The 27,535-nt window shown below is 37.5% G+C and overlaps 1 protein-coding gene across 1 annotated transcript in view; it reads right to left on the bottom strand.

Annotated features, from left to right (window-relative positions):
- LOC150085463 (kynureninase-like) overlaps nucleotides 1-27,535 on the bottom strand; it is a 243,115-nt gene that overhangs the window by 131,830 nt on the left and 83,750 nt on the right. Inside the window, exon 5 of the mRNA XM_090374572.1 lies at nucleotides 16,530-16,591. Within this exon, the coding sequence (XP_090230698.1) occupies nucleotides 16,530-16,591 (62 nt within the window). The remainder of the gene's footprint in view (nucleotides 1-16,529; nucleotides 16,592-27,535) is intronic.

The raw sequence follows: 27,535 nt of genomic DNA, 5'->3' as shown, positions 1-27,535 counted from the left end.
AACCTGAATAGACCCCTCCCCAATGTAAAAATTAATAATCAATCCATTAAAATTGTAAGAACATATAAATATCTTGGAATAATGATGGACAATAGATTTAGTTTTGTAGCCCACGCAAAAAATGTGCAGAATAAAATAAAAGCCTTAACTGGTAAAATCATTAAAATAACTAAAAATGTCTGGGGAATTAAACCTGCAACTTTAAAGTTATACTACGAGGGTATTTTTATACCAATAATTTATGCTGCAGGTGCTTGGGGTTATCGTGTTAATAATTGTTTGGTCTTAAAGTATTTGACTCAAGCACATTTCTTTCTTTTCGCAATCACTATAAATTGCAGAACAGTGTCGACAATGGCATTCTAAGTATTGAATGGAAAACTTCCTATCCAATATGAAGTTATGTACCACTACTTATAACATTATCGTTGGAAAGCCCTGCCTGCAACTATTCAATTAATTTAGACATACCAACTAAGGATTATAATTCTAGAATTAGAAGAGAGTTTGTTAATAGTTGGCAATTAACTTGGTCCACTACAGAAGTTGGTAGAGCTATTTTTATTTACTTTCCTAACATATCAGAATTTACTAGGCAACAGTCGACTTGGTTTTGCCCAGAACTGAATGTATCTTTTCTTCTAACAGAGTATGGCAGCTTGAACTCCAAGAGTTTGGCTGAACTCTGGGATTGGCTGCCTCTCCAATATGTAAGCGTGGTGCTCCTGAGACCATGGAGCATTTAATATTTGACTGTTATCTCTATGTAGACTTATGAAATAATTTACAGCTTCTTACAGAAGTGTAAATAAGTCCTTAGTTTTCTTTTCTTAAGTTGGTTCCATGATGGCAATGTTGTATTGTTTTGTAGATTATTTGTTGTAAATATAAAATTGGATTTAGTGGATATAACAGACAGGTTGTTTGTTGGTTGTGTTAGTGGTTCTTGAGCCGGGTGTGGCTCATGTCAAGGTGTGACTTGTAAAGACTATCAGGATAATGACAGTGGTTTTGTGTACAGAGGAAAAGTTGGTTATGCATGTTGTAAATATGATATTGAATTGTACAACACTGACAAGGTGCTGTTTATATTTGTACACTATGTTTGCCTTCTGAGTTTAATGCTGAAATCTAATAGTGAGGATTAGACAATCATTGAGCTTTATTAAGAGGCTAAGTAGTTGGGTCCTGTATAATGACTGGACAAGCGAAAGTTGGGTGCGAGAGTACATGCGAACAGGCAAAGTTTTTACAGCTCCAGCAAATAGGGACGTTTTTGCTTTTTTATTGACTTAAATTGGCATATTAATTTATTTTTTAGAGTTGCTTTATATTCCTTGTAACAGTACTTTATTTAAATTGAATTTAGATAGAGATTTTGTAGGCTATTACTTAGTATTGGTAAGGGTATCCACGTGTGGACAGGTTTTGCAGTTCCCGCAAACGAAAAGTTTTTAATTATACTTAGCCGCTTGACTTAATTGACTTAGCCGCTTGACTTATTGACTTAATTATTAGATTAAATTATTTTCTATAAGTAGCTTATAGACCTAGTCAAGCTCCATGGTTTATTTTGAATTTAGATAGCGCGATTTGGAAAGAAAATAATATCTCGTGTCCATAGATTAACCGTTCGTAATTTGCCACCATTCTTATAAGATACAACGTATGCTAGTGTAAGGTTTAAAGGAAAACTACATAGCATAAGGTTTAACAGAAAACTAGATAGCGAGAATAGTAGTATCAATTAATCAGTAAAATTTATTAATCTTATTAAATTTCATTGTAAATTGAATTGTACATTTTTAACTAAATAAATATAGTGACCTAGTTATTACAAATAACTAGGTCACTATATTATAACATAAATAAATTAATATCTTATAACATCATAAATTAATACATATAAGTTGACAGGGGATAAGAAAGTCATATAACGTAACTCGGAGATAATATTCGATACCGAAATACATATATATAGTGTTATAACTGCACTGGGATATAGTTTTAGGGTTATATTTTGTATTGGAATTTTATTGAACTTGAATAAAAATCATGACTTAGACCAGAGCAGCAAAGCAAAAGGCTCAATCTAGTGGAAGTTCTGTGGCTCAGGGGAGAACTCAGGGGGGGGGGGTTGTCCTCTGAATCACAGTCTATTGAAATGCACTGCTTGTTTGATGTTTGTGGAGAAATCAGGAACGGGACATGATATTGCCAAGGGGAAATGTCTTTGTGTGTGTGCGTGTGATGTAAGGAGTGCGAGGAAATAAGGCGCCAACTCGGCATTGTTATGAGCTTATATGAGAGTTGAAGGATAGGGTGGATACCCACAAAGGATTTAAATTGAGGGCCCATCAAGCTCTCAGCTGCCCACATCAATGCCAGAGCTTGCACTCGAACATCACGCAACACAGTGGCAACCCCAAAAGGCAGAATGCGCTGGTCCCAAAGGAACCTAGTTCTTGTAGATGACTCTATTGTCAGGGAAACGGGGAACATATTGTGCAAAAAGGATAGATGGAAAAGGACAGGGTATGTCTGCCAGGGGCAAAGGTTGATGACGTGCAGATAGCATCCTTTAAGGGCACAAAGGGTGATATTGTTGTACACATTAGCACTAATGATATTAAGAGTAGAAGACTGACAGAATTACTTAACAAGTACAAGACAATGCTGAAAAAAAGCCGTGAGTTAGGCCGTGAGTTAGTTGAATTTGAAAGTGTCTGCAATTCTGCCAAGACACGATAGGAGGGAGTATATGATGAGAGCCTTGTCGATCAATTTGGCCCTGGAGAGATGGTGCAAGGCTCAAGGGGTAGGATTTTTCTCAGCCTGGTTTGTGCTTATTAACAGGAGAGACTGTTTCTACAGGGATGGGATACACTTAAATAGAAAGGATGCAAGAATATTTGCTGATACTATCGAGGCAGAGTTAGGTGGGTCGGAAAACTGCTAGCTTGGGAGGATACACGGACTAATAGATTAAGAATAGCCGCTGGCAGAGGTAAAAGTGATTCTTGCACTACTTCTATTGCAATGCAATTGGCAGCAGCCTAGAAAGCAAGGAAATGGGAATTTCAGGGACTGCTGGGAGTCATGGTGGAACAAGTAAATACATGGGCTGTGTTAGGGTAACTAAAAGTAGAAACAGGCGCATGTATACTTGCATGTACACCAATGCTAGGAGTATAGTTAAATAAATTCGATAAGCTTGAAGTGCTAATCAAGACATCAGAGGCAGATATTGTTGGGATCTCAGAGACATGGTGTCACACAGACATAAGCAGTGCAGAACTGGAATTTGGGGAGTACAATATGTACAGAAAGGATAGACAGGACAGGAAGGGAGGAGGGGTTATGCAGTTAGTTAAGAAACATATAAAATTTAAGAAAGTGCATCCAATTGATGTGGGTGGACAATGCAATGTTGAGTCTGTTTGGTGTGATATAAGCACTGGGACAGAAAAAATGAGAGTAGGTGTATGTTATAGGCCTAATGAATCTGATGAGTATAATGAGCAGTTGTGTAGAGAAATAGAGTGGGCGAGTAAATTAGGGTGTCTTATAATGGGAGATTTTAATTTCCTGGAATTTGTGGGTTGGCCACTTACATACTAACAAGGCTTTTGTGGATTTATTGGATGATTGTTTTCTACAGCAGCATGTTCGGGAGGCAACTAGAGGGAGTAATACTCTTGATCTGATTATCAGTAGTGATTCTTCATGCATCAAGAATCTGCAGATAAAGGAACCACTAGGTGGCAGTGATCACAATGTGCTGAAGTGGGATTTACTCAAAGAGGTAACTACTATCAAGGGTAAAGGGAAGGTTTTTGCTTTCGTCAAGGTGACTACTACGGTGGTCTGAGACAGTATTGAAATTCTATACAGTAGAACCAATTGATGATGTTACCAACAGCAAATTCAAAATAGGAAGCATTCGAAGAATTAATCTTGGAAGCTATTAGGCTTTTCATACCAACAAAGAAATATTGTTCGATATTTAGGCCTAAATCGATGTTAGATGAACTAATTAGACATGTGAAATTAATGTGACAAAGAAGAAAAATGCATGGGATACATATAAATTAACATGTGACACAGAAGCCTATGATAGATATAAGATGGTCAGTAACGAGTTTGTTTGTTTGGTTTTATTGGCGCATTAGCTACTAAGGCTATAATGCGCGGTCAGTAACGAAGGTACAAAGGAGATTAGGCAGGCGAAAGCAGATTATGAAAAATCTTTGGTAAAGGATGCAAAGAAAAACAGCAAAGAGTTCTTTACTTATGTAAACTCTAGAAGGAAGGGGATGAATCAGATTGTTCCACTTAATATTGATGGTTCAACTGTTAATGATCCTGCTCAGGTAGCTAACAAACTAAATGAATATTTTGCATCGGCATTCACACATGAGTTGTTATTCAGGGAAGAGAATGCCAGAGGTGTATTCAACTCTGGCAGTAAGCTAGATAATCTTGTAATAACTGAGAGTAAAGTGGAGGAGAAATTGTTGAAGATAAACACAAGAAAGGACTGGAGTGGATGGAATCTCTCCAGTTATATTAAAGGAGACAGCAAAAGAAGTAAGCAAACCCTTAGCCATAATTATGAGAGCTTCCCTGGACTCAGGGGAGGCACCCATGGACTGGAGATGTGCAAAGGTGACCCCAATCCACAAAGGAGGATCAAAGGGAGACAGAGGTAATTACAGACCTGTTAGTTTAACTTCTGTTCCAGGAAAATTAATGGAGGCACTGGTTAAAGAAGCACTGCAGGATCATCTAGACAAGACTTCAGTTATAGCTCAGACACAGCATGGTTTTGTTAAGGGAAAGTCTTGCCTGACTAATTTGATTGGATACTATCTACACCTCCGTTCGTTCCAAATACCTGTCCAGCTCAGCCTTAAATTTATTTAGGCTATCAACTTCCACAACAAAGGATGGAAGTCTGTTCCACCAAACAACTACCCGCTGGCTAAAGGCAAATTCCGCACATCTATCCTACAACCGTCTTTCCTCAATTTGAATTTATGCCCTCTCATGCGATTATTCTGAGCAAGAGGAAGAATCCCATCAGCATTGAGCATGCTCAAACCATTCAAGACTTTATACACGTCAATCAGATCACCTCGCTGGTGCCTAGTCTCCAGACACTGTAAATTGCAAAACTTAAGCCTTCCTTCATAAGAGCAACCCCTTGTTCCATTCACTAATCTTGTTTGCTCTTCTTTGTACTCGTTCCAATAACTCTACATCCTTCTTAAAATGAGGCCTCCAGACCTGTATACAGTACTCAAGGTGTGGCGTGACCATTACCTTACACAAGGGGACAACCACCTCCTTATCCCTGCTAGAAAAATTCCTGTATATCATTGACAAGACACCATGAGCTACTCTTTCAGACCATCTGCACTGCTCAGAAAACTTCATATCTGCCTGCAAAATTACCCCCAGGTCCTTTTCATTCTCTACCACTGTCAGTGTGGAACCACAGAGTTCATACGTTACTCTGGGATTACTGCTTCCCATATGTAGTACTTTACATTTTTTGTCAATGTTAAACTTCATTTGCCACCTCTCAGCCCATCTGCTCAACTTTTCTAGATCCTGTTGCAGTAGTGTACTGTCATTAGTGTCATTAACAACCCTGCCAACCTTTGTATCATCTGAAAACTTGGCATTAAGCCTGATATACCATCATCAGTATCATTTATAAATACAGAAAACAATAATGGACCCAACACTGAACCCGGAGGGACTCCACGAAGAGCAGTGTCCATTGATTACCACTCTCCGTCTTCTCCCACTCAACCATCCCTTTATCCATAGCATTAATTTGCCTCCAATGCCAAAACTGCTCCAATTTGTGCAGCACCATCAAAGACTTTTCTAAGATCCAAATATATGATATCAAAGTTATTCTTTGCATCCAGTTCCTTTGTGACTACATCATGGTATCCAATGAAATTAGTCAGAAGTTAAACTTATAAGTCTATAATTACTTGTGTCAGCCTTTGATCCTCCTTTGTGAATTGGGGTCACATTTGCACTTCTCCAGTCTATGGGTACTTCTCCTGAGTCCAAAGAAGCTCTCATAATTATGACTAAGGGTTTGCTTACTTCCTTTGCTGTCTCCTTTAATATAACTGGATAGATCCCATCCACCCCGTGTGCCTTTTTCATGTTTATCTTCAATAATTTCTCTTCCACTTTCCTCTCCGTTATTACAAAATCATCTAGCTCACTGCCAGAGTTTACTTCACCTCTGGTATTCCCCTTCCTGAATATCTCCTCATGTGTGAATGTAGATGCAAAATACTCGTTTAGTTTGTTAGCCACCTGAGCAGGATCCTCAACTGTTGAACCATCCATATCCAGTGGACCAATCTGATTCATCCCTTTTCGTTCTATAGTTTACATAGGTAAAGAACTCTATTTTGTTTTTCTTTGTACCCTTTGCCAAGGATTTCTCATAATCTGCCTTTGCCTGCCTAATCTCCTTTGTGACTTGGTTCCAGACCAGCTTATATCTATCATAGGCTTCCATGTCACCCATTAATTTATATGTATCCCATGCATTTTTCTTCTCTCCCATATGTCTCATTAGTTCATCTTACATCCATTTAGGCCTAAACCTTGAACAATATTTCTTAGTTGGTACGTAAAGCCTAGTAGCTTCCAAGATAAGTTCTTTAAATGCTTCCCATTTTGAATCTGCTGTTGGTAACATCATCAGTTGGTCCCACTGTATAGAATTTAAATACTGTCTCAGACTATCGTAGTCGCCTTTACGAAAGCAAAAACCCTTCCCTTTATCCCTGATGGTAGTTACCTCTTTGAGTAAATCCCACTTCAGCACACTGTGATCACTGCCACCTAGTGGTTCCTTTATCTGCAGATTCTTAATGCATGAAGAATCACTACAGATAATCAGATCAAGAGTATTATTCCCTCTAGTTGCCTCCCGAACATGCTGATTTAGAAAACAATCATCCAATAAATCCACAAAAGCCTTGCTAGTGTGTGAGTGACCAACCCACAAATTCCAGTCAATATCTGGGAAATTAAAATCTCCCATTATAAGACTCTCTGATTTACTGGCCCATTCTATTTTCCTGTACAGTTTCTTATTATACTCATCAGAGTCATTAGGCCTATAGCACACCCCTACTCTCAATGTTGATCTCCCAATGCTTATGTCACACCAAACTGACTCGACACTGCACTGTCCAGTGATGTCGACTGGCTTCACTTCCTTCGATTTTGTGTTTCTTAACTAATAGCATAACCCCTACTCCATTCCTATCCTGTATATCCTTTCTGTACACATTGTACTCCCCAAATTCCAGTTCTGCATTCCTTATATCTGTGTGACACCACGTCTCTGATATCCCAACAATATCTGCCTTTGATGTTTTGAGCAATACCTCAAATTCATCAAATTTATTTACCAAACTCCTAGCATTGGTGTACCCGCAAGTATACAAGCACCTGTTCCTATTCTTAGCTACCCTAACACAACCCATGTGTTTACTTTTACTGCAATGACTCCCAGCAGTCTCTGAAGTACCCTGCATCTTGTTTTCCAAGCTGCTGCTCATTCAAATAGAAGCAGTGCAAGAATCAGTTTCACCTCTGCCAGTGGCTACTGTTAATCTATTAGTCCTTGTATCCCCCCAAGCTAGCAGTTTTCCGACCCACCTAACAATGCCTATGAAAATTAATTACTTTCATCTGGCTCCCGCTGTATGGCCAAGTAACCCCTATCGCCCTGCAGAATGCAGATACATCTCTATAAAGTTGTATTGTAATGTTGGTGTGTTTTTATTTGAATAATTGTGCTCCTTATTGTGTAAGTAAGTAAAATTTATATTATTCTTCATTTTATTTATTGAGTTGGAGCTGGAACACGACACAAACCTAGTGGCATAACTATGCCAATGCAGCTGCATTAGAGCAGAGCTTGAAAGGGGCCCCATTAAATTTGGAAGACAGATTAATTTCTCAAGACAATTCCCAATTTTAAGTCATAAATGAGGAAGTTTTTTAAATTAAATGTAACATATTCTTATCGACCCAGTGACTGGCCACCACCCGAGTATTGTTTAGACTGATTCCAAGCTTTTAGAAATATTAGTAAATAAAAGATAGTCATGAAATATTCAGCAACATAAGTGTCAAATTTAAATATACATCACAGTCTGATTTTATTTTAGTGTTGGTGAATTTACATTTTTTGTGTGTGCATACTCTGATCGTTGTCAGAGAGGAATATGTTTTATTTTACAATACACAAATTTGTTGCATAACAGTCTGGCTATGGACTGTTATGCAACAAATTTGTGTATTGTAAAATAAAACCAAACCAAACCAAAGAATAAATTTTATTGTAAAATAAAACCAAACTAAAGAAGAAAGCCAAATCTAGTGCGATAGGCATTTTTAATGCCTATCGCGTTTCACATTTCAATTGTTTGATCCTTGCGTATGGCGTTCTGAACCTGACCAGTGTATTGGGAGGGATCATTCCCGTAATTAACGTTTATCTCATGGTGCTCAGAGAGGTAATAAACAATGACCAGGCAGAGTAAAGCGTCTACAAAGCATTAAGTTTTGTTAAGTTTATAGTTTTGAGATTTTCATTTGCCATTTTCACAACAACATTCTACTCTTGTCTATTGCTCTGTTTCTATACAGCCAACAAGACCAGGACTTTGTTACTGGCCATGAATAATACATTTTATAACCGTTTTATATGTACTGTATCTGTTCTGTTTTCGTTTGTGGCAGGAAAATTTGTTGCAAAGTTAATTGAAGGAGTAGCTTGGGAAAAGAGAGTGGGAAATAAAACAAAAAAATTCAGCCAATCTCAGAGATTTTCATTTTCTTTATTGGCAGAAAAAGTTCTGCAGCTCTTATCAAGCATCATGTACCATTCTGGGATTCTATATTTTCAAGTGCAGTGAATCTACATTTTTAAGTTTTTCAGACCATTAAAAAATTTATCCATTACCACCATTTTTTTTCCAACTTGTGATTGAAAGGCTGAAGATGTAAATAAATTTATTATTCCAGTTTTCATTAGTTTCCAGTTTTCATTCACAAATTGTGAATTCATAATTTATGACGTGGGTCACTCACAAATTATGAATGATCCATGACATTGCCAGTTTTGATACTAATATATATATATAATCTTTATTGTATACAAACGTGATATATACAATAGACTCTTCACAGCAGCAGTGTCAGAGGTTTTACATTGGCTGGTGGACAACAGCCTTGGGGAGACGGGGCAGACATTGAAGTTCGGGCTCACTCCCCAGAGCCAACAATAAAATAGAATCAGTGTCAGATTATTTACAGAATATATGCTTTTGACAGTATTTACAATGAAATAATAAAGATATTCATATTTACATTATGTTATATTAATATTTATATTCATAAAGATATTCTTGAATTTATTTACAACACATTCATAAAGACATCGTGCTTTGAACATTATTTACAATATACTGGGCATTATTATTATGCTGCCCTTATCAATGTGCATTTTGCCTGGCCAAGGTCAGACTCTTAAGGATCTGTCATCGGTACCTCCAATCCTTCACAAACCTACAGAGGTCACTGTCAATTGAAAGGATTGTGGGGAGCATCTCCCTGGGGAGAAAGCGGTCGCTGAGCGCTAGTCTGTTATAGTGAGCTGTGAGCGTGGGAGCTGACCTCAGTCCGGGTAGAGGGATCCTCCAGTCACACAGTTCCCAGATGCTTGGCTCTGAGACCATTCCGGTTGTCATCTTGAGTCATTGATATGTTAGTCATTGCTGTATATATTTATTTATTTATTTATTTATTTTACTATTCTTTGCGTTCTGTTGCAATTTGACAGAATGATTTGATTTTATTACTTTGGTGTCAGTAAATTTTTTTTTTATTTAAAATTTGTTGAAGGATCGTTTATAGATCAGAGAAAGATATAATATGAATTTCAAAAAGCTATTTTTTCTTGTCTGCACTTTTTTTTTTTTTTTTTCGTGCTTAGAGAACAATGAATGGACACCTCTGAATAGAGAAGTATGCATTGATTTGCTTTGTGCGTAATGCAATGCCAACTTTGTAGCGATTCCGTAATAAATGATTTTATTATTAAATGTAAGTGAATTTAATATTCCAGTTTTCATAAGTTTACATTATGGACTATTCACACATTATGAATGGTCCATGACATCAGCAATCGTCAAACATTGTATAGTTTGCAATAATAATAATAATAATATATTATTATTATTAGCCATATGGTGCAAGGAAGTTTTTTGGCTGGTGCAGCATAAACCTGAGGCTTATGCTGCACCAGCCAAGAAAAAATTCCCGAGTTACCCTGAGTGAGAGAGAGAGAATCAGAAGTAGAAAGGAACAACCAAGAAAGAGAAGAATGATGATATCCAGCTCAAGACCCTTGGTGTGCCAAGCCCATACTCATGAGATGTGAGCCCCTGGAGTTAATATGTTACTCATTGCTGTAGATTTATTTTATTGTATTTATTTTATTATTTTTTTATCTACTCTGTCTGAGTGGGTAGCACAATGGCATTGCCACCATCCTTTCCCCACACTGGGTGGAAAAGACCAGAGTTCGAATCCTGTCGATGGCACAACAAACTTTAATGGGCTTTTTTCACTCCATGGCTGTTAGTCGGTCTCAGAGGTAGATAGCAAAGTTTATTCCCCAGAAACTGGGTTTTTTTTTTCATCCAACAAACAGACAAATCGACAAGAGAACACACACAGCTTACAGACAAAATAAATATATGGGTAGATGTAATCATTTACGGGGGACCCTATTATCATAATTTTTTTTTTTACTATTCTTTACATTTTGTTACAATTTGACAGAATGATTTGTAATTTTATTACTCTGATATCAGTATTTCTTTTATCGAAAATTTGTTGGTGGATCATTTACAGATTGGAGTAAGATTAAGATATAATATGAATTTGCACCAATCACTCAGAACTCTTCAACTTCCTTTCTCTGAAACTTTTGCTCAGAGATGCTAAATATAAGAACTGACCTGCAAATTAGATGGTGATTATTTAAAATGTTTTTTGTAAATATTGTACATGCACACTGACAGCCAAATTAAGTGATAGTGAAAGGCATCGTAACTACAAATTAATCACAAGAAAGACGAAGAGCCCCTTAGTTTTCAGCATCAGAGAGTATTGCCATTCAAGAAAATTGGTGACACAGAAGGTGCAAAGGCAAAAAGCAGCATAGCATTTTTCATAGCTGTGTATTGGGTAATTGATCATAGTTGATCATTGAATAGTTGATCACAGCTGTGCACTGTGCATTGTGTAGTTGATCATTTGAGTAACATATGTGAATTTCGTTTTTCAGGCAATAGGGTAAGTAAGGATTTCAAACATGCAAAGAACAAAATATAGTTCAATAATTTTGTGGATAATTTAAAACTTGATTTAGGAAATAGAAACTTCAGTTTAATTATCGATGAATGACATTAGTGTTTTAAAATATTGGGAATTGTAATACGATACTATTCGAATTTCAAGAATCAATTTGTGGTAACTTTTCTTGACATAATCGAACTCATTGAATGCATTGCAGAAGAAGCATATGAATCTTTGAAATCATCACTAAGAAATAATGGATTAGATTTACATAGACTTATTGCACTTGTGCTGACAATGCATTCGTAATGGTTTAAATTAACAATGATGTAAAAGAAATTAAAGGCTGAGATTCCCTGCCTGCTTCTTATGAAGTGTGTAAAGCATTCACTCCAACTAGCAGTGTCGATGAGTGTCTACCATGAAACAGATTTTCTTATTGTTCTCACACCCACCTGTTAAACAGGCAAAATATAATAAGCTTTATAGTTTAATGAATGATGGAGTTCCACATTTCATCGCTGATAAAGCACAAAGTGCAGTTATTTTATAAATTTCGTTATTCTACAAGTAAATTGAAACAAAACATGAAAGAAAATTTTTTTCTAATCATCTGTTGCCTTATAATTTCTTTTTAGAATGTAAAAAAAAGAATAAAAGCACACAAAGCTTGTTGTTGTTTGTTATTTGGTTTTTAGGATCATTAGCAACTAAGGCCATATTGCTCTGGGGATATGCAGTGGTCATTCCCTGACCTTTCCGCATCCTCCGTATTTGGTGGTCACAGGCTCGAACCCGGTCTAATCAAGAAGCGTGTGCTACGCACTGCTGCTCCTGCCCATCTGGCTATGGAGGCGACACACACACAAAGCGGCCACACTAAAAGGAAGAGGAAAAGAGTCCACAGAAGCACTAGAAAAAAAATTTCTAGTGCAATAAAATCTGCTGAGTATTTTGATGTTATTCTTGATTGTACACCCGATATCGACCATCAGGAACAGCACCAGATTAAGGTATTCCTGTGCCCCGGGCAGAAACATTATTTCGGTGTCCTTTGCATATCCTAGAAATCTGGATAAAGGTGCCGACTCCGAGCTATAATCAGCTTCTAAAAAACAAACTATTATTTTTAGGCCACCCAAATAATTAAATTCATCTGCCATGCTGTTAATTGAGTGTGTTCTATGGTCGATTTGTCTGTTGTACTGGACGAAAAACCCCAGATTCTGGGGGATAAACCTTGCTATCTACTCCTGAGACCAACTAACTCAGCCACTGAGTGAAAAAAAGCCCATTAAAGTTCCTCACATCGTTGGCAGGATTCAAACCCTGGCTTTTTCCACCCGGTGTAGGAAGGACGGTGACAATATCACTGTGCTACCCATGGAGACTAAGTTGGTGCCACAGAACTTGCGACAGAATTGGAAGTATCTCCAGAATTCCACACAAGAAGATAACAAAAAAGAAAGAGGCACTTCAATTACCAGCCTGCTGATTAACCTATAACAAATCCTAAAGAAGCTTACAAGGTAAACTGCTTTAATATAAAATCGCAGACAAGGCTTTGCAGTCTCTAGAGTCATGTTTCTAGCAGTTAATAAAACATACTAATCTCTTTGGTTTTTTGGGTAAATTTCTAAGAATTCCAAGGGACAAGTTAAGAAAATACACCGCAGATTTAGAAATCGCACTTTCAGATGCTAAAATCATTGAGGGCAATGAATTGGTCAAGTCTGTGAAGGTGGCAGATATTGATGGCCATATGCTAGTGGAGGAAATGGAAGCACTGAAACCAATTCTTCCAGAATCATGCTTCGAAAATAATGAACAATTACAATTTCTCGCAACTAATGACAGAGCCACTGGATTTTTGAATCTATTGATATCGCTAAGAATATTTTTAATGATTCCAGTGACTGTAGTTACCGGGAGAAAGAATCTTTTCCCGATTAAAGTTTATTAAAATTTCATTAATTAAATAATAAATATTTAAATTATAAATTATATAAATTATTTAATTGAAAGATATCTAAGGTTGACAACGCTTCAAGAGAGACTCACCAGCCTTGCTATTGTATCCATTGAAAGAGAAGAAGCAAGGAAATTAAATTTTGAGAAAGTCTTCAAAGATTTTACTGATAAATGGGCAAGTAAAATATCCTTGTGATTAGTTTTGTTTATATTGTCAACGTTTCTGGTCAATTGTCAACAAATTGTAATAATGAACAATTATTAATAGTTTTAGTTTTTCATTTTTTCATTATTTCAAAATATTGAGGGATTAATATTGAATTTTTTAAGGGCATGCTCCAATCGGGCCCCTCATTTGCTAAGGCACAGAAATCACTGCAAAAACTGGTAGTGCTCATACAGTTGCTGAGACTGTTATACAACCAGCATTAGAGACTGCAATTTCAACAGTGATGCATCAAAATCCTTCCAGTATTTTAAAAGCATTGCCATTGAGCAATGATTCAATTCAAAGACTAATCAATGAGATGCCAGTTAACATTGAAGAGCACCTAATTGACAAACTAAAAATGATAAAATTTTCTATTCAGATTTATGAATCTGCAGTTATTGACAATAAGGCCCTTCTAATTATAATCGTTATTTCGATGATGATTGTAAATTGCAAGAAGAGATGTTGTTTGTAAAATTTATAGAAACTGACTGTACTGAAGCATCCATTTTTGCTGCTGTGAAAACATCGTTTGACGAAAAACAAGTACTATTGGAAAATTTGGTATCCTGGGCCACTGATGGCGCTACCTCCATAGTTGGAAGACTAAAAGTTTTATAGCCCACCTAAAAGAAGTATGTCCCATAGTTCTTGCAATACACTGCATTGTGCACCGACTTCATCTGGTTGCAAAAAATATTAGTCCATTTTTTTTTTTTTTTTTTTTATCAATCTCTCAATATAGTTATTAAAACCATCAATAACATAAAGTCACATAGTGAATATGATCGCCTTTTCAGAAAATTTTTTGTGTTGACAATGAACAGTATGCGAGGCTTCTTTTACATACAGATGTCAAATGGCTTTCTAAAGGAAATTGTCTAACAAGATTTGTAAACTTTTTTTAATACGATGATTAGTTTTTTAGAAAGCGAAGGAGACACAAATTTAGCAAAGGAGATCAGCAAACACAAAAACAACATATACTATATGGCTTGGATTTTTCAAAAACTTCAAAACTTAATGAAGTATTACTTCAACTTCAAGGGAAATTAATTATGGTGATAGATGCAAATGTGTATTAAAGCCTTCACTAAAAAACTGGAAATATTTGAAAGCAATTTAATGAGAAAACAATTTCATGGTATGCAAGAGTTAGCTGTAATCAATGAATCTCTCACTGAGAATGATCTTAAGAATTATTCAGATCATTTGTGTTCTTTAAAAGGTGAAATTAAAAATATACTTTCAGATTTATTTTCTTTGGAAGTGAAGTCATGAACGTTAGATCCAATCAGATGCAATGCCAGGTCTGCTAGTGAAGGAATTCAAGAACTCAATGAATTAAAATGTAATGAAGAATGCAAATATAAATTTGAAAAATTTGAAATGGCTGAGTTGTGGGGATCAAAAACAACTAAACTTCTTTATCCAACAATGTGGTCTGAAATGGCCAGAGTACTTCTTCATTTTACAACGTCTTATATAGTTGAAAGTGATTTTAGTTCAGTAAATAAAATATTAACAAAGGAAAAGAACAGAATTGATATACGTTCAAGAGGAGACATTAGAATTAAACTTAGTAACATCATGCCAAACACTGAACTTTTAGCTAAGAAGCATCACACTCAGGGATCCAACTGAATAAAGAGTAAGTATAAAGTATTTTCTTGTTTAAAATTTCATGGGGGGCGATTAGGGAAAAAAATTGTGTAAAAAAAGCACTTTAGGGGGCAATGCCCTGAAGGCAGTCAATTCATATGAAAGTAACAGAAAGGCTGAATACTAAGCCACAATGCAATCAAAAGTTTCAACAGACTGCACGAAAAACCAGCCAAAGGCAATCTCCCATCACAGTCCTCTGAGATTACCATTATGCCACATTTACTGGCTTGATAACAAGAGACCTTTGGTATAGGCAGACACCATCTGCATGTATCAGAATTTTACTACAATTGGATAATAGGTTTTCACCTCTACCAAATACAGGACTAAACAACCAGTAGTTTGATGCTTATCACTATATGCTAAAGATGGGAGCATGTGGACTGTTGTTCAGCATATATCACCTGGACACAATCTTACTGAAGTTGCTTTTCTTTTCTTCCCTTTTCTTCTTTTTTTCTTTGCTTAAATACAAGTTCTGCTGACAGCTAACCTGAACAGAACTTGCTACTTCTCTAAGAACATCATGGAAATAGGTACCCATAACAAATAGCAGCGTAAATGGCATGTACTGTATATTTTGTACAGTATTTAGTCATACCAACTTGCTGCAACAGGTTCCTTGGCTGTGCCAAAACACAGAAAATAACTCTCCACTGAAATGTTACATGGTGCAGTGTGATGTTAGGATGACACCATCACATCCCCACCAAGCCAGAGTCAATATTTCAATATTAAGTTGTGAAAAAGAGCAACATCAAATCTGGAGAACACAAATGACTGACTACTGTCTTTTCCAGAGGACTGTGACCTGAATCCTACAGGGTATGCATGAAATACTTCATGCAAATAGAATTACATCCCTGTGATCCTTACTCCCAATCTTCCAGGAATCAAAAAACTACCTCCCAGTATTGGGTACCAGAAGCAATTATCAACGATATACCACAGCAATGTGAGATGTGCATTACAGTTCATGGTAATCATACATGATATTTGAATACCACTTCTAGATCATTTCCAGATCTTTGTGACACACATAAGTCACAGCATATCCTGATGCTCATTTTAATAGAAAATGATTGGTATGTGTCTAAGTTACTAATTTTCTTTATTTCTTGTTGCTTCATTTATGACTTGTTATCAACTTTTTTTTTTCTGGTCTGTAATAACTAATTAGAACAAAAAATTTTGAAATGATGCAGTGTGGTTAATGTGTGAGCATTATGTATAACTATATTATTTCCAAAATTCTTACCATTAAAATATGGATATTAACAGTGAGCCCATTCATGATAGCAATTTCATCAGGTTTTGCACCTAACATAAAAACAATAAATATTTAGTAAAGTAGTAATTCAATATATTGTATTTCTTTGCAAAGTATATATAAAACACAGGAGTATTTTCAAAATAATATTAAAAAGAAAATATAGCTACAATATAGCTGGATTCGAATGCCCGACCTTTGGGTTGCTAGGCAGGTACTTCACCCAACCGGCTAGCCCGGTCGGCACTGAAATATATATATAAATGGATATTCAATGTAACCCCTTAAAGGTAATGTTTAAAGAGTTACATATGAAAAGAGGTATACAGTTTATAAAATGGTTTCACTGAATGCAAGATCGATAAATCAGGTGTAATAGATCCACTTAAAAGTGCAAAGCAGCATTAAAGGAATGAAGAGTATATATAAGTTGTATTAATACATTTGTATATTGAATTAAGTATGCATAAATGGATGCGAAAGTTACACAATGTGCCAGTAACTAGAAAGGTCGGGAAAGTAGAAAAAGAAGTGTAGTTCATTTGTGAAAGGTGAAAGAATATTAATATCCCAAAGGTTATGATGAATTAAAAAATATATATATGGGCTGAATCACCAAGCCAATATAAACTGGGGGAACTGTAAATTAAAATTAGTACATCAAAATACTAATAAAATGCAAATAAAATTAAAATTAAAAAAAAACATGGTGGGAAACATTTTAAATAAATGGTCTAATATAGATAATGCAAAAATGCTTCATCTGTTGTCAGCCGAAATAAATATTAGCATTTTTTAGCATTAGCATTAGTAGAGGCATTTGATGCAAGAAAGCAAGCTTATGCAGCATCAGCCAAAAAAAAAAAAAAATAAATAAATAAATAAAAAATAATCACTACTACTTCACCCCTCTGCTCGTTAAAAATACCTGTCCAGCTGAGCCTTAAACTTATTTAGGCTATCAATTTCCACGACAAGGGATGGAAGTCTGTTCCACCAACCAACCACCCGCTGGCTAAAGGCAAATTTCCGCACATCTATCCTACATCTGTCTTTCCTCAATTTGAATTTATGCCCTTTCAGGTGATTATTCTGAGCAAGAGGAAGAATCCCATCAGCATTGAGCATGCTCAAACAATTCAAGGCTTTATACACCTCTATCAGATCACCTCGCTGGTGCCTAGTCTCCAGACACTGTAATTTACAAAACTTAAGCCTTTCTTCGTAAGAGCACCCCTTTGTTCCATTCACTAATCTTGTCGCCCTTCCCTGTACTCGTTCCAGCATCTCTACATCCTTCTTGAAATGAGGCCTCCAGACCTGTATACAGTACTCCAGGTGTGGCCTGACCATTGCCTTATACAAGGGAATAATCACCTCCTTATCCCTGCTAGAAAAATTCCTATATATCATCGACAATACACCATGAGCTACTCTTTCAGCCCGTCTGCACTGCTCAGAAAACTTCATATCTGCCTGCACAACCACCCCCAGGTCCCTTTCATTCTCTACCACTGTCAGTGTAGTACCACAGAGTTGATAGGTTGCTCTGGGGTTGCTGTTTCCCATATGTAGTACTTTACATTTGTCAATGTTAAACTTCATTTGCCACCTCGAAGCCCATCTGCTCAACCTTTCCAGATCCTGTTGCAGCAGCATAGTGTCAGTAGTGTCCTTGACAACCCTGCCAACCTTCATATCGTCTGCAAACTTGGGCATTAAGCTTGATATACCATCATCAATATCATTTATAAATGCAGAAAACAATAATGGACCCAATACTGGACCCTGAGGGACTCCACTAATAACATTAGTCCAAGATGAGCAGTGTCCATTGATTACCACTCTCTGTCTTCTCCCCCTCAACTACCCCTTTATCCGTAGCAGCAATTTGCCTCCAATGCCACACTGCTCCAATTTGTGCAGCAGTCTGCCATGTGCAACAGTATCAAAAGCCTTTCTAAGATCCAAATATATAATATCAAAGTTATTCCCTGCATCCAGTTCTTTTGTGACTGCATCATAGTATCCAATCAAATTGGTCAGGCAAGACTTCACCTTAACAAAACTATGCTGTGTCCGAGCTATAACTGAAGTCTTGTCTAGATGATCCTGCAGTGCTTCTTTAACCAGTGCCTCCATTAATTTTCCGGGAACAGAAGTTAAACTCACAGGTCTATAATTATTTGTGTCAGCCTTTGATCCTCCTTTGTGAATTAGGGTCACATTTGCACATCTCCAGTCCATGGGTACCTCCCCTGAGTCCAAGGAAGCTCTCATAATTATGGCGAGGGGTTTGCTTACTTCCTTTGCTGCCTCCTTTAATATAACTGGATAGATCCCATCGACCCCAGGTGCCTTTCTTGTATTTATCTTCAACAATTTCTCCTCCACTTTACTCTCAGTTATTACAAGAATCTCTAGCTTACTGCCAGAGCTGAATACACCTCTGGCATTCCCCCCGCTGAATAACTCCTCATGTGTGAATGTCGATACAAAATATTCATTTAGTTTGTTAGCTACCTGAGCAGGATCATCAACAGTTGACCCATCGATATCAAGTGGACCAATCTGATTCATCCCCTTCCTTCTAGAGTTTACATAAGTAAAGAACTCTTTGCTGTTTTTCTTTGCATCCCTTGCCAAAGATATCTCGTAATCTGCCTTCGCCTGCCTAACCTCCTTTGTAACTTCGTTACAGATCAACTTGTATCTATCATAGACTTCTATGTCACGTGTTAATTTGTATGTGTCCCATGCATTTTTCTTCTCTGCCATATGTCTAATTAGTTCATCTGACATCCATTTAGGCCTAAACCTTGAACAATATTTCTTAGTTGGTATGTAAAGCCTATAGCTTCCAAGATAAGTTCTTTGAATGCTTCCCATTTTGAATTTGCTGTTGATAATATCATCAGTTGGTCCCACTGTATAGAATTTAAATACTGTCTCAGTCCATCGTAGTCGCCTTTACGGAAGCTATAACCCTTCCCTTTACCCCTAATGGTAGTTACCTCTTTGAGTAAATCCCACTTCAGCACACTGTGATCACTGCCACCTAGTGGTTCATTTATCTGCAGATTCTTAATGCACGAAGAATCAGTACTGATAATAAAATCAAGAGTATTACTCCCTCTAGTTGCCTCCTAAACATGCTGATGTAGAAAACAATCATCCAATAAATCCCCAAAAGCCTTGTTAGTGTGTGAGTGACTAACCCACAAATTCCAGTCAATATCTGGGAAATTAAAATCCCCCATTATAAGACTCTCTGATTTACTGGCCCACTCTATTTCCCTGTACAGTTTCTTATTATAGTCATCAGAGTCATTAGGCCTACAGCACACTTCTACTCTCAATTTTGATCTCCCAATGCTTAAGTCACACCAAAAACTGACTTGACACTGCACTGTCCAGCAATGTCGACTGGCTTCACTTTTTTGGATTTTATGTGTTTCTTAACTAATAGCATAACCCCAACTCCCTTCCTATCCTTTCTGTACACATTGTACTCCCCAAATTCCAGTTCTGCATTCCTTATATCTGTGTGACACCACTTCTCTGAAATCCCAACAATATCTGCCTTTGATGTTTTGAGCAATACCTCAAATTCATCAAATTTATTTACTAAACTCCTAGCATTGGTGTACACGCAAGTATACATGCACCTGTTCTTTTTCTTAGCTACCCTAACACAACCCATGTGTTTACTTGTACCCCAATGATTCCCAGCAGTCTCTGAAATATCCTGCATCTTATTTTCCAGGCTGCTGCTCATTCCAATAGAAGCAGTGCAAGCATCACTTTCACCTCTGCCAGTGGCTACTGTTAATCTATTAGTCCTTGTATCCCCTGACCCACCTAACACTGCCTCGATAGCATCAGCAAACATTCTTGCACCCTTTCTATTTAAGTGTATCCCATCCCTGTAGAAGCAGTCTCTCCTGTTAACAAGTACAGACCAGGCTGAAAAAAATTCTACCCCTTGAGCCTTGCACAATCTTTCCAGGGCCGAATTGATCGACAGGGCTCTCATCATATACTCCCTCCTATCGTGTCTGGGCAGAATTGCAGACACTTTCAAATTCAGCCCTAATTCACGGCTTTTTTTCAACAGTGACCTGTACTTGTTAAGTAATTCCGCTGGTCTCCTACTCTTAATATCATTTGTGCCAACGTGTATAACTAATCAACTTTTGTGCCCTTAAAAGATGATATCCACTCTACAACGTCATCAACCTTTGCCCCTGGAAGACATACCCTGGTCCTGTTCCACCTATCCTTTTTACAAAGCATGTTTCCCGTTTCCCTGACAATAGAGTCACCAACAACTACTAGTTCCTTTGGGACCAGCGCATTCTGCCTTGGGGGCTGCCGCTGTGTTGCGTGATGACCAAGTGGTATGGGCAGCTGAGAGCTTGATGGGCCCCTCACTTTTAATCCTTCAAGGGCAACCACCCTGTCCTTCAAGCTCTCATATAGGCCCATAACAACGCTGAGTTGTTGCCTGTAAGGAAATCAGGCGACAACGCTGAGTTGTCGCCTGATTTCCTTACACTCCTTGCATCACGCACACACAAAGACATCCCCCATGGCAGTATCATGTCCCGTACCCAATGCTCCACAAACATCAAGCAAGTAGTGCATCTTAAAAGGCTGTGATTCAGTGGGCAACTGCCCCTCCTCAATTCTCCCCTGAGCCACAGCACTCCCATTAGCTTGAGCCTTTTGCTTTCCTGCTCTGGTCTGAATCATGATTTCGATTTAATTTCAATAAAATTGAAATTTCAGTACAAAATTAAAACCCTAAACTTGTATCCCAACAGAGTTATAATGCTATATTTATGTTTCAGTATCGAGTGTTATCTACGAAATCCCTTTATATAACTTCCGTATCAAGTTAAGTATTAATTATTAATTTTTCTAATTATTTATGTTACATAACCAAAGTCGTTATGTATAGTTAAAAGTACAATTTAATTGACAATGAAGTTCAACAAGATTAATTATCTGATTATTTGACAATATTATGTACTATACTATACTATATTAAGCTTATGCTATCTATTTCGAGATATTTTGTATCGAGTAACATGGCCGCAATTTACGAACGGTAAACACGTGGATTTGATACCCTTACCGATACTAAGTAATACCTACAAAATCTCTATCTAAGTTACTTTAAACTAAGTATCGTAAATAGGAATATAAAGCTACTCTAGAAAATAAGTTAATATGCCAATTTAAGCTAATAAAACAGAAAAAAAATCAGAAAAAACTTCTCTGTTCCAGGAGCGGCAAAAAGCTATGTCCACACAGGCTACACTCGTTCTCAAACAGATGAAATACATGATCAAGTATTTCATCAGGGGACTACATTTTCAGGTGTAGTCCCCTGATGCAGGGGGCAGATATCATCTTTTAAGGGCACAAAAGGTGATATTGTTGTACACGTTGGCGCTAATGATATTAAGTGCAGGAGTCTAGCGGAATTACTTAACAAGTACAGGTCAAGGTTAAAAAAAGCCATGAGTTAGGTTTGAATTTGAAAGTGTCTGCAATTCTGCCCAGACACGATAGGAGGGAGTATATGATGAGAGCCCTGTCGATCAATTCGGCCCTGGAAAGATTGTGCAAGGCTCAAGGGGTAGAATATTTCTCAGCCTGGTTTGTGCTTTTTAACAGGAGAGACTGCTTCTACAGGGATGGGATACACTTAAATAGAAAGGGCGCAAGAATATTTGATGATGCTATCGAGAGAGTGTTAGGTGGGTCGGAAAACTGCTAGCTTATGGGGAAGAACAAACTAATAGATTAACAGTAGCCGCAGGCAGAAGTGAAAGAGATTCTTGCACTGCTTCTATTGGAATGAGCAGCAGCCTGGAAAACAAGGTGCAGAGACTGCTGGGAGTCATTGTGGAACAAGAAAATACATGTGATGTGTTAGGAGATCTAAGATTAGGAACAGGTGCATGTAAACTTACATGTACACGAATGCTAAGAGTTTGGGAAATAGATTTGATGAATTTGAGGTGTTGGTCAAAGCATCAAAGGCAGATAGTGTTGGGATATCGGAGACGTGGGGGTCACACAGTTATAAGGAATGCAGAACTGGACTTTGAGTAGTACAAGGTGTACAAGAAGGATAGACAGGATAGGAAGGGTGGAGGGAATATCCTATTAGTTAAGAAACACATAAAATCCAAGGACGTACAGCCAGTCACCATGGCTGGACAGTGCAGTGTCTAGTCAATTTGGTGTGACATAAGCACTGGGAAAGCAGAATTGAGAGTAGGAGTGTGTTATAGGCCTAACGTCTCTGATGAGTATAATAAACAACTGTACAGAGAAATAGAGTGAGAGAGTAAATCAGAGTGTCTTATAATGGGGGATTTTAATTTCCCAGATATTGACTGGAATTTGTGGGTTGGTCACTCACACACTAGCAAGGCTTTTGTGGATTTATTGAATGATTGTTTTCTACAGAAGAATGATCGGGAGGAAACTAAAGGGAGTAATCCTCTTGATTTGATTATCAGTAGTGATTCTTCATGGATTAAGAATCTGCAGATAAAGGAACCACTAGATGGCACTGATCACAGTGTGCTGAAGTAGTATTTACTGAAAGAGGTATTTACCATCAGGGGTAAAGGGAAGGCTTTTTGCTTTCGTAAAGATGACTATGGTGGTCTGAGACAGTATTTAAATTCTATACGGTGGGACCAACTGATGATGTTACCAAATGATGATGTTACCAAACTGATGATGTTACCAGCAAATTCAAAATGGGAAGAATTCAAAGAAATAATCTTGGAAGCTACTAAGCTCTTCATACAAACTAAGAAATATTGGTCAAGATTTTGGCCTGAATAGATGTCAAATGAACTAAAGATATGTGGCAGAGAAGAAAAATGCATGGGATACATATAAATTAACAGGTGACATGGAAGCCTATGATAGATATAAGCTGGTCTGTAACCAAGTCACAAAGGAGGTTAGGCAGGAGAAGGCAGATTACGAGAAATCTTTGGCAAAGGGCACAAAAAAACAGCAAAGAGTTCTTTACTTATGTAAACTCTAGAAAGAAGGAGATGAATCAGATTGGTCCAGTTGTTATTGATGGTTGAACTGTTGATGATCCTACTCAGGTAGCTAAACTAAATAAGTATTTTGAATTTACATTCACATATGAGGAGTTATTCATTGGGGAATGCCAGAGGTGAATTAAAATCTAGAAGTGAGCTAGATGTTTTTGTAATAACTGAGAGCTTGTTTGTTTGTTTGTTATTTGGTTTTTAGGAGCATTAGCAACTAAGGCCATATTGCTCCGGGATATGCAGTGGTCATTCCCTGACCTTTCCGCATTCTCCGTATTTGGTGGTGACAGGCTTGAACCCCGTTCTAATCAAGAAGCGTGTGCTACGCACTGCTGCTCCTTCCCACCTGGCCACGGAGGCACCTATAACTGAGAGTAAAGTAAGGGAGAAATTGCTGAAGATAAATATAAGAAAGGCACCTGGAGTGGATGAGATCTATCCAGTTATATTACAGGAAGCAGCAAAGGAAGTACGCAAACCCTTAGCCATTATTATGAGAGCTTCCTTGGACTCAAGGGAGGTATCCATGGACTAGAGATGTGCAAATGTGACCCCAGTTCACAAAAGAGGATCAAAGTGCGACACAAGTAATTGCAGACCTCTTAGTTTAAATTCTGTTTCAGGGAAATTAATGCAGGCACTGGTTAAAGAAGCACTACAGGTTCATCTACAAGGCTTCAGTTATAGCTCGGACACAGCATGGGTTTGTTAAGGAGAAGTCTTCTTTGACCAATCTGATTGGATACTATGATGCAGTCACAAAAGAACTGGATGCAGGGAATAACTTTGATATTATATACTTGGATCTTAGAAAGGCTTTTGATACTGTTGCACATGGAAGTTTGCTGCACAAATTGGGGCAGTGTGGCATTGGAGAAAAATTGTTGCTATGATTAAAGGGATGGTTGAATGGAAGAAGACAGAGAGTGGTAATCAATGGTCTCTGCTGTTCGTGGACTAATGTTATTAGTGGAGTCCCCCAGGGATCAGTGTTGGGTCCACTGTTGTTTTCTGTATTTAGTAATGATATTGATGATCATATACCAGACTTAATGTCCAAGTATGCAGATGATACAATGTCGACGGGGTTGTTAAAGACACTAATGACAGTACACTGCTGCAACAGGATCTAGAAAGGTTGAGCAGACTGGCTGAGAAGTGGCAACTGAAGTTTAATATTGACAAATGTAAAGTACTACATATGGAAAGTAGTAACTCCAGAGTAATGTATCAACTGTGTGGAACTACACTGACAGTGGTAGAGAATGAAAAGGACCTGGAGGTAATTGTGCAGGCAGCTATGAAGTTTGCTGAGCAGTGCAGACAGTCTGTAAGAGAAGCTCATGGTGTCTTGTCAATGATATACAGGAATGTTTCTAGCAGGGAGGAGATGGTTATCCACTTGTATAAGGAAATGGTCAAGCCACACCTTGATACTGTAAACAGGTCTAGAGGCCTCATTTTAAGAAGGATGTAGAGCTGCTGAAACGAGTACAGTGAAGGGCAACAAGATTAATGAATGGAACAATGGGTTGCTCTTAGGAATAAAGGTTTAAGTTTTGCAAATTGCTGTGGCTGGAGACTAGGCACCTGCAAGGTGATCTGATTGAGGTGTATAATGCCTTGAATGGGTTAAGCAAGCTCAATTCTGATGCGATTCTTCCTCTTTCTCAGATTACGATCCTGAGGGGGCATAAATTGAAATTAAGGAAAGACAGTTGTAGGATAGACGTAGTAGTAGTAGTGGCATACGATGAAGAAAGCAAGTGTATGATCTTATGCCGCATCAACCAAAAAAAAAAATAATAATAATAATAAAAAAATAAAAAATAAAAATTTACACTACAATTCCCTCTAAATGTTCGTCCAGTTTCTCCTTAAATTTATTTAGCCTATCAACTTCCACAACGAAAGATGTAAGTTTGTTCCAGCAATTAACCACCTGCTGGCTAAAGGCAAATTTCTGCATCTATTCTACATCAATAGACACTGCTCTTCATGGACTAATGTGCAGAAGTTTGCCTATAACCAGCGGGTGGTTGATTGATGGAACAAACTTCCATCTGTCATAGACGTTGATAGCTTAAATAGATTCAAGGCAGAATTAGACAAACATTTGGAGCCAGTGGATGGATGAAATGAGCTTGCTTTCTTGCATCATGTGCCTTTACTAATGCCAATAACTGAAGTCTTGTCTAGATGATACTGCAGTGCTTCTTTAACCAGTGACTCCATTATTTTCCCCGGAATAAAAGTTAAACTAACAAGTCTGTAATTACTTGTGTCACCCCTTGATCCCCCTTTGTGAATTGGGGATACACTTGCACTTCTCCAATCCGTAGGACCTCCCCTGAGTCCAAGAAAGCTTTCATAATTATGGTTAAGAGTTTGCTTACTTCCTTTGCTACCTCCTTTAATATAACTCGATAGATCCCATCCATCCCTGGTGACTTTTTTATGTTCAACTTCAACAATTTCTTCTCCACTTTGCTCTCAGTTATTACAAATTCATTTATTGATCATTACTGATCCATCACCATTTATCTCCCTGCTACAGTTTGATAAGCTTCTGACTTCCACTTCGCTATAGATTTCCTCATGTGTGAATTAGATGCAAAATACTCATTCAGTTTGTCAGTTACCTCATCAACAATCAGAACCAATCTGATTCATCCCCTTCCTTCTGCGTTTACATAATTTAAGAAGTCTCTGCTGTTTTGTTTTTCTTTGCATCCTCTGCCAAAGATTTCTCATAATCTGTCTTCTCTTGCCTAACCACATTTGTGACTTAATTACAGACTAGCTTATATCTACCACATTAGCATTAGCATTAGCATTAGTAGAGGCATTTGATGCAAGAAAGCAAGCTTATGCAGCATCAGCCAAAAAAAAAAAAAAAAAAAAAAAAAAAAAAGTAACATAAATAAATAAAAATAACCACTTCCACTTCACCCCTCTGTTCGTTCGAAATACCTGTCCAGCTGAGCCTTAAACTTATTTAGGCTATCAACTTCCACGACAAGGGATGGAAGTCTGTTCCACCCACCAACCACCCGCTACACATTCTGTGTAGCCTGATAATTTATATGTATCCCAAGCATTTTTCTTCTCTGCCACGAGTCTCATTAATTCATCTGCCATCCATTTAGGCCTAAACCTTGAACGGTATTCCTTAGTTGGGACAAAAAGCCAGGTAGCTTCCAAGATTACTTCTTTGAATGTTTCCCATTTAGAATTTGCTGTTGGTAACATCATCAGTTGGTCCCATTGTATAGAATTTAAAAACTGTCTGCGACCACAGTAGTCACCTTTACGAAAGCAAAAAACCCTTTCCTTTACCTCTGATGGGAAGTAAATCTTTAAGTATATCCCACATCAGCACACTATGTTCACTGCCACCTAGTGGTTCTTTTCTTTGCAAATTCTTAATGCATGAAGAATCACTGCTGATAATCAGGTCAAGAGTTTTGTTTTTCTTTGCATCCTCTGCCAAAGATTTCTCATAATCTGTCTTCTCTTGCCTAACCACCTTTGTGAATTACAGACTAGCTTATATCTACCACAGTCTTCTGTGTAACCTGATAATTATCCTGACAATGGATAATAGTCCACGAAGAGCAATTTCCCTTCATTACCATTCTCAGTCTTCTCCCACTCGACCATCCTTTTATCCATTGCAGCAGCTTGCCCTTAATGCCATACTGCTCAAATTTGTACAGTAGTCTTCCATGTGCAACAGTATCAAAAGCTTCCCTGAAATCCAAGTATATGATATCAAAATTATTTTTTGTACCCTTCCTTCATGACCACATCATAGTATCCAATCACATTGGTCAGATAAGATTTCCCCTTAACAAACCCATGCTGTGTCTGAATTATTACTGCAGTATTGTCTAG

Source organism: Mastigoproctus giganteus, chromosome 5, assembly GCF_048544385.1.
Source record: "Mastigoproctus giganteus isolate SK-2022 chromosome 5, ASM4854438v1, whole genome shotgun sequence".
Lineage (NCBI taxonomy): Eukaryota > Metazoa > Arthropoda > Arachnida > Uropygi > Thelyphonidae > Mastigoproctus > Mastigoproctus giganteus.
Note: the sequence above shows the minus strand (reverse complement) of the source record. Positions and strands in the feature narration are given on the sequence as shown.